Source organism: Triplophysa dalaica, chromosome 1 (genome assembly GCF_015846415.1).
Source record: "Triplophysa dalaica isolate WHDGS20190420 chromosome 1, ASM1584641v1, whole genome shotgun sequence".
NCBI classification, from domain to species: Eukaryota; Metazoa; Chordata; class Actinopteri; order Cypriniformes; family Nemacheilidae; genus Triplophysa; species Triplophysa dalaica.
Window position 1 is genome coordinate 24424109 of NC_079542.1, and position 17127 is coordinate 24441235.

Consider the following 17127-nt stretch of genomic DNA (forward strand, 5'->3'; position numbering starts at 1 on the left):
GCATTTCGTTAAAAGCGACATTCAAAAGACATATGCACTGGAAATAAAGCAGTTTAGCGTAACAAATCAACACAGTCATTCAACGAATGTCCTTCGTGGGTTGTTGCGATGAAGCATCTCTTTAATTTCAGTATATACAAACATAACATGACACAGCAATTGAAAAAAACAACACACAATTTTAATTGTATGGGTTCTGTCACAATGTATTTTAAAGAAATTGATTAGTACCAAATACGTCCCATAAGCACCTTAATACCGGTCGACCATGTCTTACAAATAAAATATTAAAATTAACATTGGTGCGAAGATGTATATCAAAAACATCCTGGTAAAATCACATTCGTAAAGCAAACTGAGTTATCAATGGCAGGTTACAGGAAACCATCCCTGTTTATATGTGCATATATCTTTTAAACAGCAACTTAAAGCCATGCGGACATTCGATAACCAAAATGAAATAAATATAACTATATAGGACAATCAAATCTAAGCATTACTATAAGCACTTAATTTAAGAACTTGGAAAGAAAATAACAGGTGATCGTCTTGAAAGGAATGGATGCTTGCTGAGGACAAGTGAATAAATGCAATGTCTACATACATAAATATTTTTTGTACAGTAGGACAAGACGGCTCATTCAAAATCAAACAGTTTGTTGCTTAGCCTATCTACCTGAAAGTGATAAGAAGTATATTCTGAATACCTGTTGAGGCTCTTTATTCCTCCTTTACTTCTAAATAGTGTAGTAGGCTTATACTGATAAAGTCCACCAGATGGCACTTGGAGATCACTCAAACACTAGGACCAGAATAATTATCTATTCTTGGAAAAAAAATCTTATTCAGAATAATCCTCAGACTATGATCCACTAAATTAGACATTCCACCACCTTGTAACGCCAAATCCACTGCATCCATTGTGATAGGACTAACCAAATAAGTAAAAACGAATAAAGGCCACAATAAATAAAACAGTACATACATAATGAACAGAGGGCTGAAAACATTTGACTTTGCCATAAAAGGAGAAAAGGGTGCAAACGTACCCAAGTAGACTATATCTCAAGTAACAGGTGTAAGATTAATTTTCACTCTCATCTGTTTGGTCTGACTTTACTTTTTTGCCACAAAACCAACACATCTTACATTAAACCAAACAGTGGAACAGCTCAAATAATACTGAAAGCTTTACACTGGGGGTTGAATAAAAATAATACAAGTATTTTGAGATAGAAATCAGGGAAGAAAGCTGAAAAATAAATTAACGGTAATGAGCACTGTGAAATGCAGACTATGAGGATCACACATAAACAGGAGGAAAATGTATGAATTGATTTTAAGACAGGAGGTAAACAGGTGCATGTGTCAACCCGCGTACTCACAAGGTCTAGACTGGTAAGAACCGAGTGGTTTGCAGGCCTGTCTGCATAGTAAACAATCCTAAAACATTTTGTAAGCACCAGCAACTGTTTTGATTGCTTCTATGGAAGCTTATAGATATTCATATATATTGCTGTTTCAGAAATGCTGCATAGCCTATCAAAATGAAAAAAACCCTGTTTAGTATTGTGCACAACTTGTTGCCCAAACTGCTTCACACTTAAATTGCCATTGTAAGCAAGTCAAGAAACTTGGCAGAATGCAGCTGTGGGACTGTGAGAATTACGGTAAGGAAAACAGCGAAAAAGAACGTGAGCAAAAAAAGGAGGCGAGTTGACCTGACAAACAGGTTTATCTTTGAATCACCATTGTGGGAAAGATCATCCAATACCTGTCCACCAAAAATTCTCATTTAATTCCTGTTCTACCTCACTTCTTCCGATCTGAACAAATGGCCCAATTGGTTACAAATGTAACAAAGACCGCAACCCCCTAAACTGTCAACTAGTTGCTTCATTAATCTCTTTACCACAAAGGCCACTTTACATTTACAAACAAATAAAACTAGTAAGATTCGTATTTTACATGAGGATCCTTAAATGTAGATTTTATAAAAGGATCAATGTTAAATGTGATGATGAGATCTCGGGATAAGGGGACAAAATAAAACCTTTTAAGAAAATATGCCTGAGGTCGCAAACATCTTCGAACGAAACATCCATCAATAAGTTATTACAATGTTTAGTGTGCTTGGCACCATAAACTTATATGAAAAGAAAAATAGCACACTCTCAAGTGTCACAACCTACACCCTGGTACACTTATATTCACTCACTGTTATGAGTCAGGAAGTGACACACTTTAGACACCTTCTCAAACACAATCAATAAACAAATATATATATAAAAATAACAAAAAAATAGTAAGGCATTCCACTGTGAATAATAAATCTCGAAAAAACACCAACAATATCAAGTTGTCTCAGCTAATCGCTGCAAAAGCCCAGAGAACCCTGCAGCATGCTGAGATAGATCAGCTACTCTGTCCACCATTTCTTGCGTAGCGGGTACTGAAGGGTAATTCTGGGCCGCCCCCTTGGTTGCCACAACGACTGCCTTTAGAGCTTGACAGAGGCGTCCACTGGAGGTGGTGACCTGAGGAGACAAACAGTGGTTTGTGTTTATAATCTGTTTTAAAAAAGTCACCGGTTTATTACTGCATTGCTGGAAAGTGACAAGTCAATGTGTTTATCAGCTTGTTCACTTCCCTGACTGTTCATGTTGGGTCTTGCCATTAGGTTATTAACAACCACATGAGTGTCATGCACAAGCTCATAAGCATATATTAGGTGCGTCTAATATGATCTTGTTGTAGCATGAATCATTACTTACATTTGATATATCACACCCAGTTTTTAACAACATTACAAGAAAAAAATAAAGTCCAACAAAAGTATTTAACCTTTGCCCTGAGATCCGAAGAGCTGAGGAGGCGTGCAAGTGTATCCCCTATAAAGACAAGTTTGTGTGCAGTTACAATAAGACTCTTCCCTCTGGAAACAAAGACTCGAGGTGGTTGGTTCCCTTGGACACTTGTGAACAGCGAGTCGATGGCATCAGCCAGGCATGAAAGATGAGAGAGACTTTGGGATGAATAGAACGAAAGAAGCTCTGAATCCTCCAGAGACAGTGAGACAGGTGCAGAGGGACTCAACTGTAGAGAAATAGAGATGTAGACTGTTTATGTATGAACATCAGCAGATAAGATACAAGCTTCTTGCTTCAATTGTACAAGACGCTGAAAAACAAGACATATGGCAATGGGGAGAGACATCAGTGTGACGCATATGTGCATAGACTCATAATTAGGCCAAATGTGCACGAACTGAACGCAAGATGGCATTCCGTGTGAAAGGCCCTTTAGTATGTGTATTTAGGAACATAACAGATAATCACAGACTCACTTTATTGTCAGCTGTGGTGATAAGCTGTGAAGAACTGTGATCTGTGTGGTTGTCTGGTGGAGGCTCAGGCTTCCCCTAATTCACAAAAACAAAGAATGTAAACGTTCACACATAGAGAACTAAAGACCATAGAAATGTTACAGCAGAGACTAATGCCGATACCACAGTATGAAAGGAGAAGTATAATAACAAGACAGGAAATTAACATCTGTGGGAAAACGTTATATTAGACAACCAGTAGACTTTGTGACAATAAAATTTAGAACAACAGTGTTGATGTGTGGGCGATACTCTTTGGCGAAGTTTCCCAAACTGTGTCACATGTGCTGCATCTGCACACTTTTCTACAATTTCTCAATAAAAAGGTGTCTAACCTGCAGTTTGACGTATCCCACACTGTCACCAACAGGATATGAAGGCGGTGGAGTAGGAGTTAAACCAATCCCTGCATATTCATTCCCTTGTTCATCATCATCCACCCTTCCTACTGTAGGGGCTAAGGAGACTGTTGCTGGGGGCAACGGGAAGGCTACTGGTGGTGGAGGAGGAAGCGGTCGTTCCTGGATCCAGCTGCCTTTTCGTGACCCCATATCTCCTGCAATGGGCTTGACCTCCGCCACCGGCAGAGCAGGAAGAGGTCTCCGGGACAGAGACTCCTGAGAAGGTAGTCGGGGCCGTGCCTGTGTTTGAAGAAGTGCGGCGGAGTCTTCCAGAGCACAACGGACCATCGCGAGTAGACTGTCAGCTGGAGGGGTAATACCACACACTGACAGGGCAGGAAGTAGGTCTGAGAGACGGGTCCAAATCTGCTGCAGAACTGGAGGAACATCACTTACGTGGCCAGCTTTCCAAGCGGAAAGGATTTCAGCCAGCGCAGAAGCTAAGTCTCTGGAGGGGGTGGTGGTGACAGAGGAGTAAGTCAATGCGGCCTGGACGAGAGCAGAGAGAGAGGCTTTCCACTGGATGTCCCCAGAGCCGGTGCTTGATATGGACAATCGACGTGTTGGTATTTCCAGAGTGAGCGCAGGCATGTCGTAGATGCCTCCGTCGACTTCCGGTCCACCATCACAGGCTAGATCTTGCTTTCTTGGAGTGGAAATGGCATTAATCCCAGCAGTTAATCCCGGCATCTCGCCTGACTCCAAGGGCAACCCAGGGAGACTGGGAACGCTGTAAACATCCTCATCCTCTGCATCACCAGTCCCAGCGGCTGCACCTGAAATATTGTAGGTTTTCTGCTGATGCTCTGAAGAGGAATTAAGAGCCAGAGTGGGGACATCATAAATCTGTGAATGACAGAGAATTGGGAAATTATGCATAGTTCAGAGTTTATCATTTGACAGTCTGGATCTCAGACTACATTCAGTTCTAGTTTAACATCATTATAAACCCATTATTCAATTCCTGAGGTTGGCATGAGTTTAAAAGTCCTTGCATTAAACCTGAATTGTGCTCTATTTGTTTAACTTTCTGTGGGAACACAAAGCCCTGGCTACTGGTCAATTTAGTATGTTTTCTCCAGTGCTACACAGTTGACCTTGTGAAGGTCTCTTATGTGTGGCCACCATCAATATGTAACTAGACTGCAAAGAAGTGACTTAATATATTGTACGTGAGGACTGGAGGAAAAGGACAGTGTCTATAAATCAAAAGCAAAACAGCATAATTGTATGGCTGTTCCATTTATTTATCATGTTGGTTTTTGCAGTGGGGAATGGGATTAAGAGGAATCAAAATAAGAGGAAAGGAGAAAGCGTGTGGGTGTAGGGCTAAAGAGAGCAAAGACACTTTGGTCTGGCTGATCTGCCCAACTCGACAAGCGAGTGTAACTTGTGTGAACAGAAGATAGGTGCTGGATGGAATTAGCTCACAGTTGAAAAAAGGTGTGGTTGAAATGAATGAATAGGAGAGCTAGAGCAAGAAACACAGACAGTTTTGCACCCAAAAATAAACATGTCATGTCATTCAGCATGTACTAAAAATATTTTCATGTTGATATTGAATTTGTAAATCTCATTTGTCTCAACATTTAAAGATGCTGGATGAATATCCATTGCACAAGGTTTGATGTCAAACAATGTGATGTAATGTGCCACTCACAAACATGCGGGGGAAAAATAAGGCCAAGATTTTCAGTGAATAATGACTATAGTAAACAAATCATACTTTTGTCAAAAACATTTGATATGATGGTTAAATGCTGATCATGTTTTTCCATTAAATGTGAACGGTTAAAACATGGATGACATGTCTGGTTTCTTACCTCAGAGGCCTGGTCAGTGTGTACAGCACGAGGTGTGTTATAGATTCCATCATCCTGCTCAGAAGGCACTACAGGAACTGAATGTTGCCACCTTTTAGTGGGAGGTGTATCGTATACCTAAAAAGTACAAGGTTCAATATTAGAAACTATAATTTTTTTAAATCAGAATTCGTATCTACAATTTCCAAACAACTTTCTAGAGAGCATCAACTTTCCACTGTGCTATCTGTTCTAATGCATCTTACCTCATCAGTGAGTTGTTCTGAATTTGCACCTGCTTTTCTGGTCACTGCTTCACTGTTCTTTTGAATCTCGTTCAATTGTGCATTTCCATTTTTATTTCCCTGTCTCTCCTCCTCCAGCATCTGTGCCTGCGGGGATGCATGGCTTGACTGGAGAACAGGTTTCATGGCTGGAACTGGGCTAGACTGAGGTAAATCCTTTCTGGTTACGCTTCTAACTGGTGGTGCTGGCGGAGGTGGTTTTCGACCAAAGTTTGGGGAACCTGGTACTCCGGACTTCCCCGTCCTGGCGAGTAGAGGGGATTCTCTCATGCCAGCTTGGGGCAGTTTTCCTCTGCCAGCAGGAGGTGTTGAAGAAGTACCCTGTGGCTTCTGGGATCCTCTGCCAGACGGAGGTGTTTGCTTAACATTCTGCCCCGATGTTAATGGAGAAGAGACTCCTAAAGTTCCAGAGGGATGTTTGCGCTCGGATTGAGGAGTCCTTAATATTGCTCCTCCAGGTGGGGTAGGGGTTTGATACATGCCCGGGGCATCTTGGCCAGACTTATTTTTGGCAGTATTATTAGGGGTAGTCATTCCTGGTACAAAATGTCCTGCTACTGGGGCACCACTCATAGGAGTCTGATATAGATTTTCATTGCTCAATGTTGTTACAGCTGGTCTAGGCACCAAGTAGCATCCATCCGAATGCCCTGACCCTGCATCTTTTAGGGTCAAATACCTTGCCTCCCCTCCTGTTTCGGCAACAGACCTCGAAACAGCACCTGGAGTCAGATATACCGAATCTGATGCCAATTCACCCTGTGATCTGTGTTGTGCCGTCAGCGGGGCAGGTGAAGTGGGTGTCTGGTAAAAGGTCCCTGACTCCCCGACCCGTCCTCTCAGAGAAGGGGAGCGGGGACGGCCTGCCACAGCCATATCCCCCCAATCTGGACGAGGCCTAGTTCCAGAACTAGAGTGTGATCGTGGCCTTCCTCCATCAAGATGACGGAGATCTCCAGGCCTGACTGGGACAGGTGCCGCCCCAGGGCTTTGGTAAACCCCTTCTGTCAAGCTGGGCGGTGAAAGATACACCCCATCTGCATCTTCAGCACTTAGTCCATTTACGCAACCTTGTTGGCTGGGTGATAGATGGACTGAATCCAGACTAGGAGTCTGTCGATTTTCCGTACATGTGCTTTGAGTAAGAGTCTGGGAAGTTTGGAGGAGACGCAGTCGGTTGGCAGGAGCAATGCCTTGCCGACCATGAAGGGAGCAAAGCCACCAGCCAGGTCCACCTTCCTGCTCTTGGTCAAGAACCATCAGGATATCACCTTTACGAAATGCCAACTCCTCCGGGGTTTCAGCAGCATTGTCAAAAAGTGCCTTTGCAAGCACAGTCTAAAAGAAAGTAAAAGAGAATGAGAATAAATATAAAACAAAACTCACAATTTGGTTAATTTAAAAAGAAAATAATCATTCCAAATTTTCATTTCAAATGAACATTTCTAGATGTAATATTACCATTTTAGTCCAGTGTCTGTTGAATTTCAATAAAATCAAACCTCAGGAGCAACATAAAGTCATGCAACAGTAATGTGCATGACTGACAGCATGACAGGATACATGAGAACTGATGAAAATCAAGGTTATCAGATTAAATACATATGACATCGCTAATAGATCTGACAAATACCACTGTTGTATTGCTTAGGTTAAAAGTGAATATGAACTTGTTTTCTTTGGAGTATTTGAGGTTTGAAAAAATACAGAGCATATTTTCCTGATTTTAACCTGTTTGAATTGGTTGAATTGGTTAAATTAGTCTTGTTTGTCTCTTAATGTAAGCAAGACAGTTTGCATGTATTTTACAGCACGAAAACACAACTTGGTGAATCCAGACATTGTGTATGAAGCAATCAAGTGTGTGACACATGTCAAATATTTAGGAATAATAATTCACCAACACCTGTCTTTTCAAAAACAAGTAAGAAGGGTTATAAGTAATGTTAAATTTAATCTAAATCATTTTAAAAACATCAGGCACCAACTGTCTCTATCAGGTGCACTACTTTTTTTTACATACTTTGATTCTCCCTCATGTGTCATATTGTATAACCATCTGGTCACAGGCAGGTGACCACACTTAAGCCTTAAGTGTTCTCTCTTTATAAACAAATTCTGAAAGTGCTAGAAAAAAAACAAGGGATTCTCATTATTGTACCATTTTGAAAAAGTTTAATTTTTAAATTTTGTATTTTACACTGCCGGTAGGACAAGAGCATCTGCTAGGGGAGATTTAGTACAAGTATAGAAAAAAAGCCTTTGGTCAAATAGCGTTTAGTGAGGTTATGGAATTCCTTACCTACAAACATCCGGAGCATTGACAGATACACAGTTTTTAAATCTTAAGCATTGGCTACTATCAGATCAACTTTGCAACCAATAAATTGCTCTGTTGTAAGTCCCGTGTTTTTTATATACTGTTTTTATTAATCTTACATTTCTGGATATATGTATTGTGATGTTCTTTGTGATGTATATGTAATATTGTATGTTATTTTATTTGTTTACCTGCCCAGGGACAGCAGATATAAATAAGCTAACTCTGGGGTAATCACTTTAAATTGTGCATTGTCCCTCTAAAAATAAACAATAAAGTAAGTAAAGTTTCTTCAGTTTTCATTTTCTGCAAATAAATGAAAAAGAAAAAATATTTATTTTTGAAATTTGGGAGAAATATTGTAAGTAGTTCAAGTAGTTCACATAATGAAACAACCCTTTTTATCTGTCTTTGTACCTAAACACAAACGTATAAATATTAAATTCAGAAAAAACGGAAATGATGTTTGAAATGGTCTCTCAATTTCTTTGTGTCAGAAATGTTTATGAAAAGGGTAGCTTGAAAGAAATGAGGAAGAGGAACCAATAAGTAGCCTTTCAATAATACTAACTTATCGTAAGGATACAAAACATGAACCCATACATGCATTTAAAAATTACATAAATATTTGATAAAGAAATAAAGAAAATTCTAGAAAGGGCAAGAAGGTGCAGATGCAGTGGTGCAGATCCCAGCGTGATTGAAATGCCAGATTTCATTAAAGAGCTAGCAACAACATAATCCAGTTGTTGTTCAAATCCAGTGTTCTCGGCTCTGAGCCCTCAAATGACATGGACTGATTTAGTAGGGGAAGTCAAAAATTCATGGCTGAATATCAAAAAATATATTTTGCCTCACAGAGGAAGCATGGGCGATTATAAATCAGATTAAGAAACAAAATATGAGTAGTGTTAAAGATAATCGCTGACCTATTTTCTTGTCATGCATAAACCCTAACAGAGAAGTGCACTCTGACAGATGTCGTGCATATAAGATTAACAGTTAGAATGATTTTACGGATGTCACAGGATAGCGTCACAGTCTTTTTGTATTCAGAAGCCCACACTGCGGCCTTCATGATTAAATCAATATTGATAGAGAGAATGCATAAGTAAGGGCAGAGGTCTGTGATTATGAAAGAGAGAGAAATAGTGATTAAGGAAAAGAGCTGCTGAGTTAATGATAATGAGAAAACCTAGTGGGGGAGGGGTTCAACATCTGTCCCCCTGTTTTAGGTCCTTTTGTCATCCTCTTTTTACCTCTAATTTCCCTCTCATTCACTCATTCCCCACAGGGGATGTATTGCTCTGGGGCAAGCTGAGCCCCAGTACCAGCCCCAGTACTCCAACCCCCCAAATTGGACAGCAGAAGGATTTTCTTTTACAGTGGTGCCTTGAACCGCAATAACTATCAAGCAGTCACAGTCATTTTAGTCATTTTAAATGCAAAGATACACACTCACTCACCGATAGCGACATGATTGAAGTCGTTTCTCCACAGTTTTTGGCTTCGTTAATTCCACATGGGATCTGCACTGAACTTGTGCCCCATTCACATGCAAGCTGTGTGAGTCATCTGCATGTTTAAAAGATCTGCATTTCCATTAACCTGAAGTATGCAGAGGAGAGAAATATAATGAATGGGTAAAAAGGTAACTAATTTCACCAAAGCATGACTACACAGAGATCATTGCAATTTGTGATTTTCATCACATTTGACTTTAATCATGTTTTTTGAACCCTGTATATATATATGATAAAGATATTTCAATGATAAATCCCATAATCTAACTGAGACTTGTGTAGTGCAATGAAGACACTAGTGTTTTACAAATAGACTTTAGAGTTGTTAAAACATGTAAAGACAGTCAGCTGCAGTGGTTAAACTAGTCAGACCAGCCATGGAGCTTCAGCGGTGATGTGAAGACATAATTTCATGAAATTTCGTAATGTTCGTAACTTTTTCCAAGGCTGTATTATATTTAGTTTGTAAATTTGGTTAACCTTGATTGGCCATCCAACTAGGCTAAATGAAATCATTACTTAATAATTATGTGTTAATAGAGGAAGAAACATCATTTCGATTTTATATTTATTATTTTCATTATTTAAAATTTCAATTTACAGTCCTTGAATAAAATGCTTTGCCTTAAATAAAAAAGTAAAATATGTACAGAGTAGCTGTGGCACAACAGCCTCGAAAAGACACTGGCCTTTAAAACACAAAACATATTCATTATAGGTATGTCAATGCTTTAAATATATTTACAATCCTGTCTATATAGTCTTTTCCAACACTTTTTGAGTAGATTTAATTACAGTATGCTGCCACAGCATAACATAAGAAAAAAACACATCTCAGTTTAAGCCACGTTTCGTTTTCCATCCAAGAAACCTCAAGGTTTCCTTTATGCAGCGTAAACCCAGAGAGACGAACGGGACTAAAGGAACGGTCAACAGAGAATATAAGAAAAAGCTCTCCTGCTCCGGGTAAAACGATAACAGCTGCATAGATATTCCTCTGGTGAAATGGGATGCTATGTATTTAAATCACAAAGGGACAACCGAACAGAGATACCTCAGTGTATGTGAACTAAATAAGCAATGCGCATCTTACCCTTCACATGTCTGGAAAATCACCTTCAAATACCGAAGTCGAGTCAAACCTAACTAATCATATCTCCTCAAAAGACTGCAATGCGCGGCTGTTGTTTTTCTTTCTTTCTTTGGGGATACGCGTCTCGCTCCGTCAGGCTTCGCCCTACCCTGGCCTTCTTGGTTTTGAATTACAGTTGAGCGCATATGGTTGCTCCCCCCTCAATGTGCCCGACACAGCACGACTCTCAACAGTGCATTGCGCCCTCTAGTGGATCGTCTATCTGTCTATCTATCCATCCATCCATCCATCCATCTATCCATCTATCCATCTATCTATCTGTCTATCTGTCTGTCTGTCTGTCTGTCTGTCTGTCTGTCTGTCTGTCTATCTATCTATCTATCTATCTATCTATCTATCTATCTATCATCTATCATCCATCCATCCATCCATCTATCTATCTATCTATCTATCTATCTATCTATCTATCTATCTATCTATCCGGGATTGGCATAGGAAAAGAATATAACAAAATAACTGAAAACTGATTACAGCAATAAAAAACTTAAGTAAAATATAATAAAATATTAATGAGCAGAAGGCACTGCTTTAGTAATAAACATATATGTATAACAAATCTGGTTTTTCATATGGACAATTCTAGAGTGTAGTTTCTTTAGCATGGCTAAACAGACAAACGCCACTTTTATATTTCTTAGCATAATGAAATTGCTGGAATTAGACTATTGCCTGCCTTTGATACCCTTTGATCATGTACTATGACTGAACACAGAAGAGCTTGGATTACCCCTAATTTACTGTAATACATATAGCACTGAAACAACATAATACTGTAGGTCCCTGCCCTCTTTATGTGCATACTTCTCTATGCACTTTATAGACTAGAGAAAGTTGTTGCTGGCTGATGGATTGAAAACAAACTCTGTTAAAAGAAATAGGTAATAAAAAAAACGTCAGAAAAGCAGAAACTGAAATTATATTTTGTGACAGAGTATTATCCTGTGAGTGTTGAGGTAGCAATGAAGGAATAGAAGGAAGTGTTACTGATGGTATATTAGTATATTCTGGCAAAAGAGAGAATACGTTGATATTGTGGGGAAGTTAAGAGGGATGTACGGATGAAAAGGATGGATGCATTTTTTTTACATTATTACAAAACACAGGAGACAGAGGTAACAATGTGTGGGCAGCGATGCTCTTTTCTGGACTTTGTGTGGAATCTGGAGCAGCCGAACATCATCGCCATCTGATGCCTGACACAAGTTCAGTATAAATTGCAATTTGGGGTAGCGCCATGTGACACAGTTCTGAGAAACAGACTTTACACCTCACGCCACTGCAATCGTTGTTCAAGATGAAGTCATTCTTACACTTTCTCTATTCCAATCACATATTGGTATTATTTTGAACTTTAAAAAGCTGTAGCAGTTGTAAGTGTTATTTTGGAGACATTTGTACCACCCTTTAAATAATATTTGTAATTTGTTTTTGATTGTGACACTTATCAGCTGTTCCTTAAGTATAAGTTATTTCTAAATAGTTCAACTCCAATATATAACGCAATACCCTGTACCTTCATTTGACATTTGCAATAAAACGCAATATGATATCAACACAACCCTATCCTGCTTCTTTTCGTTATCATTTTAAATGTATGTATGTATGTAATCTGATGTGTTTTCATTTTGAACCATGTAATATACTTTACAATAAAATATTGTGTTTTGTATCATAAGACGTTTGTACAACAGGGAAAAACAAGACACATGCAGTGCTCCAAGACTGATACAGATACAGCTATAGGCGGTGTTTAGTTATGAAACTCTGACAATCAGTCAAAATGATGAATCTGGAAACAAATAGATTCATCAGACCAACGATTGCCCAATATGAAATGTAACCAAAACTATCCTGTGTTACTACTAAAGTGACATTAGAGCCAGTGGGCAGTTTAGGTTTATTTGCTGACATCTGTTCTCGGCGAGGCTGACAGCCCGGTGATCACAGGGAACTCATCTCAGTGAAGTATCACAACAGTCAAAACATGTCGAGGCCATTTATATGCTATAAGAGTATAGATAGCCTTTGCAGCATCTTTGTTAATCAACTGCAGATGCTTGGTTTCATATTTAAACCTCCCCTACCTTACGGAACGCCTCCATCATTCGGCATGCCCAACCTGCAGATACGGTCTCAAAAATGTTGCGAATGATGTACAGCAGGTGGCAGTAATGATCCAAAGAAGTTAGTGGCTATTTAACAAGAAGAAGAACTTTTGCTTCGATCCGAAGTCCAAGCAGGACAAATGCAATATATAACATTTTCCATTGACGTGTAAAATCTAAATGCAACATAAAATATAACTAAACAAAAGTAAAGTATACCGCAAAATATGTAGTTTTGTATTATTTTGTAGCATTTGCTTTGTGTTGTAGAGGGCATATTACAATCCTGACTATAAAAGGATCGGTTCAAACGAACCGAATCACTTAATCAACGCGATTTAAAGATCATTTGCAGCCACATATGTACGAGGGTTTATTATCATAAAACAACCCTTCCAGGCGACAAACCACTTTTGACGTAACGAAGATTCATCAGATAAAATCACGTCCCCTGTCAATTTATGAAGCTCTGAATCAAAACAAATGATTCGTAAAGGTTTCGAAGCTTCATGAAGTAGTCTTGAACGCACCCAGCAGCTACTTTGCCCCCAGAATATCTCCGCACCTCACAGGTAAAGTTTGCTGTTAAAACTCATAGTTTATCATACGTTTTGTTTAGCTGGGTTAAATGACAAACAACTATTGGATTCGCTGTTTGGTCGGTAATGGGGTTTTGTTGTTAAATCAGGATGAAATGGAAAGCTTAATCGTTAACCTATTGGACAGTGAAACTATTTGTGGAAACACTTGTTGTTACGCAATATAATCGTTTTATAAATGCTAAAGTGAAAACCGATCTATGTAACGTTATATAGATCGGTTTTCACTTTAGCATTTAATATGTCCGTAAATTTCATGACCTTTCATCTACTGGCCTACTTGAAAGAGGGTCTAGTTCAGTGGTTCTCAACTCATGCATGTTTTCCAAAAGATGCTGATTAGCTTGCTCAGGTGTTTTATATCAGAGTTGTGGCTAAACTGGATCTTGAGGGCCAGAGTCGAGAACCACTGGTCTAGTTAGTTGTATCAATACAAACGAATCAATAATTTGACTTCGAGTCTTATCTGTGGTAAATTGTTAATACTGCATGAAAATATATTGTATCTTATCTCAAGGCAATGTTGAAGGCTGTAACCAGGTTAAATCCTATTGCTGGTATAAGAATGATGTCCCACCACAGCCCCCTATCAGGAAAAGTTGCTATAGTAACTGCATCCACAGATGGGTATGTCATTACATCACCACTCTAAGCCCATTTTTTTCCCAGATGTTGCAGAGATTAAATTAAAGACTAAATACGTATGTAAACGATAATTGAATTATTTACATCGAAAAATGTTTTCAAAATAATGACGTAACATACAAACAAACCTTGTTTTTTTTAGGATTGGGCTTGCAGCTGCAGAGGCTTTAGGCCAGAGAGGAGCACATGTCGTTGTTAGCAGTCGACGACAGACCAACGTAGACAAGGCTGTATCGCTCTTGCGCAGTAAAAATATACAAGTGACTGGGACCACTTGCAATGTGGGAAATGCAGAAGACAGAGAGAAGCTCATAAACATGGTAAGTATTTTTTGCTAAAACATGTATATAAGATGAATGATTAGATGTACAGAAGTCTTTGGAAAGGGAATAGAAATGTAGTATTATATGCTTTTTTAAAAGGTTATTGTTTACTCGGAGTATGTTATTTTTATTGCAGACAGTTGAGCAGTGTGGTGGTGTGGACATATTGGTGTCCAACGCAGCTGTGAACCCATTTTTTGGGAACATATTAGACTCCACAGAGGACGTCTGGGACAAAGTATGACAGAGTTCAAAAACTTAAAGATTGCGTATCACAGGCAATTTCTCCCAATCTCATATTAATCTTGAGTGCCTATATATTGACTATTGCATACATCGTACTTCGAAGAGTATTTATCTTGATCAAATTTATAAAAGAGTTATACAGCTCTCCAAATATTTCCAGAAAAACATGAGCTGCTAGTGGCGCGACTAGTGGGATGAAACTACAGCACGAGCAAGCAACAAATCATCCCTTCATGTTTTGTACATTATGCACGTACACGCTAATTGCCAACAAAATACAGACGTATGACTTGGTTTGACTTACCGCGCGCAGTTCATGTCCGGCATCTTTTTTTAACGCTGGTTACGCTCCATCTCTCAATTCCAAAAGATCTCAAAATCCAGCATTATATCCACCATTTATATAACATCCATCACTGAAGTGCCGTGAAGACACAGACGCACCTAAACTTCACTATCGCAAGAGTAATGAGTAACTTTTCGGAACAAGTTGGAGTTATGGAGCAGTGTATCAAGTACAGAAATACTACATCATATGTCCAACTCGTTTTTTACCAAGTTGACCATGTTAAGCATGAGAAGCCAGCACAGTTAACAGTGTTAGCTCTGCTTTAACATTTAAAAGCGTAACAATGACTTTTTCGATTTAAATTCTTAATTCCAATGAGTACTATTAAACTTTACTAAGTTGCTTATGCAGAGCATAACATTTTTTGCTTTTTCTTAGATACTCGGAGTGAATGTGAAATCTTCATTTCTACTGACCAAACTGGTTGTGCCTTACATGGAGAAAAGAGGGTGAGTGACATGCACACGGTTGTGATAAATAAAACAGAAGTGTTGCCAGTTAACCTTTACATCTGAGCCAATGTAGGTATCTTTTAATTTCAGGGGTGGGTGTGTTGTGTTTGTGTCTTCTGTAGCAGGCTACCAGCCAATGCAAGTATGAACACAGTTATAATGTGCTTTCATTTATTTCATTAATCATGTAACAAACTCTAGCCAAATTATTGGTATTACATTAGAGTAAGGCTATGTAGTATGACTGTAATAATTACAAAAACAGAACAATATATATAGTGGGATGTGTCATAAAACGTGACCTGAGGAACCATGTATTAAGGGGTTTAGTTAATTTTTTTTTAAATATATTTACATCCAGTTACAAAAAGATTTCAGTGTTAATTTTACATTTTCAACAGTTGATATTGATGTCACTCTTATTTTTTTTACTTCACTTTAAGGGTCTGGGCCCATACAGCGTGAGTAAAACAGCTCTGCTTGGTTTAACCCGAGCTCTTGCTCCTGATCTTGCACAGAGTAACATCCGAGTCAACTGCGTTGCCCCTGGCATCATCAAGACACGTTTCAGCTCAGCAGTAAGAATTTTCTAAACACTTTTATGCCTTGGGACATCGCACATGCATGAAGAATAAACATTGCATGGTGAATGAACATTGCATAATGGTATTTTTGTTCTAAGACATGTGGGAACCAATGAGGTTTGGATATTATCGAGTGCTCTGTATGAATTTATTGATCAGTGGTTGCATTGGAATCTGTTATTAATTGGCCCACAACATTTACGGAAAAATCATATCTAGTGAATTGACTAAGAAAGCTGGAAATAAAGTTGGCATTTTATAAGTAGCTATAATGTCAGTTATAGTCTCTAGACTCATTACCAGTATAAATATTTACATGTTTGAGAAATGAGCTTCGCTTCTGTTCTTTTGCAGCTGTGGGAAAGCGAGAGCATGACGGAAGAAGTCCTGAAGCAGACAAGCATAAAAAGGTTCGTTCAGTTACTGCCATTGTAAAGAAATAACCTATGATAGAAGTGTTATATATTTATAGTGAAATACAGCTCAAACAATCATATGTGGAGATGATTCAGAAGAGGATAACACTGCAACAACTGTACACAAACTTTTGAAATCCCTCCAATTTATTTTGTTTATGCCTTGATATTTTAGACTTGGCAAACCAGAGGAGATAGGCGGTGTGATCGCATTCTTGTGCTCAGATGATGCCTCATATATCACAGGAGAGACCATCACTGTAACTGGAGGCATTAACTGCAGACTTTAAGTGCCGCTGTGATTACACTGTATATGTACAGAATGTCTTTCAGAGAAACCTTCCACTTGTTTTCAACACATGACTGTAACAATTTATGCGAAAATACATTATTATTCTAAAACACATGATTGGAATAAGTGACTTTTGCTAATTTTGTACATGTTCATTTAGTTTAGTGGGGTTTCTTGTGCCATTTCATAAATACATTTTTATGATTTTACAGTTGCTTGTGATTTTT

At 38.7% G+C, this 17127-nt stretch overlaps 2 protein-coding genes across 2 annotated transcripts; one reads left to right on the top strand and one right to left on the bottom strand.

The window, feature by feature from the left end:
* Positions 1-87: 87 nt before the first annotated feature.
* Positions 88-11016, bottom strand: efs (embryonal Fyn-associated substrate). The gene is made up of 8 exons (XM_056756100.1): positions 10830-11016; positions 9680-9821; positions 5855-7231; positions 5610-5726; positions 3721-4632; positions 3347-3421; positions 2845-3096; positions 88-2537 (listed from the first exon to the last, which is right to left on the bottom strand). The coding sequence occupies exons 2-8, from the start codon at positions 9689-9691 to the stop codon at positions 2355-2357; spliced, it is 2928 nt and encodes a 975-aa protein (XP_056612078.1). The 5' UTR covers positions 9692-9821; positions 10830-11016; the 3' UTR covers positions 88-2354.
* Positions 11017-13111: 2095 nt separating this feature from the next.
* Positions 13112-17109, top strand: dhrs4 (dehydrogenase/reductase (SDR family) member 4). The gene is made up of 9 exons (XM_056742258.1): positions 13112-13566; positions 14111-14220; positions 14381-14558; positions 14698-14799; positions 15535-15605; positions 15699-15750; positions 16052-16186; positions 16547-16602; positions 16784-17109. Exons 2-9 carry the CDS (start codon positions 14114-14116, stop codon positions 16896-16898), a joined length of 816 nt encoding a protein of 271 aa, XP_056598236.1. The 5' UTR covers positions 13112-13566; positions 14111-14113; the 3' UTR covers positions 16899-17109.
* Positions 17110-17127: the final 18 nt, after the last annotated feature.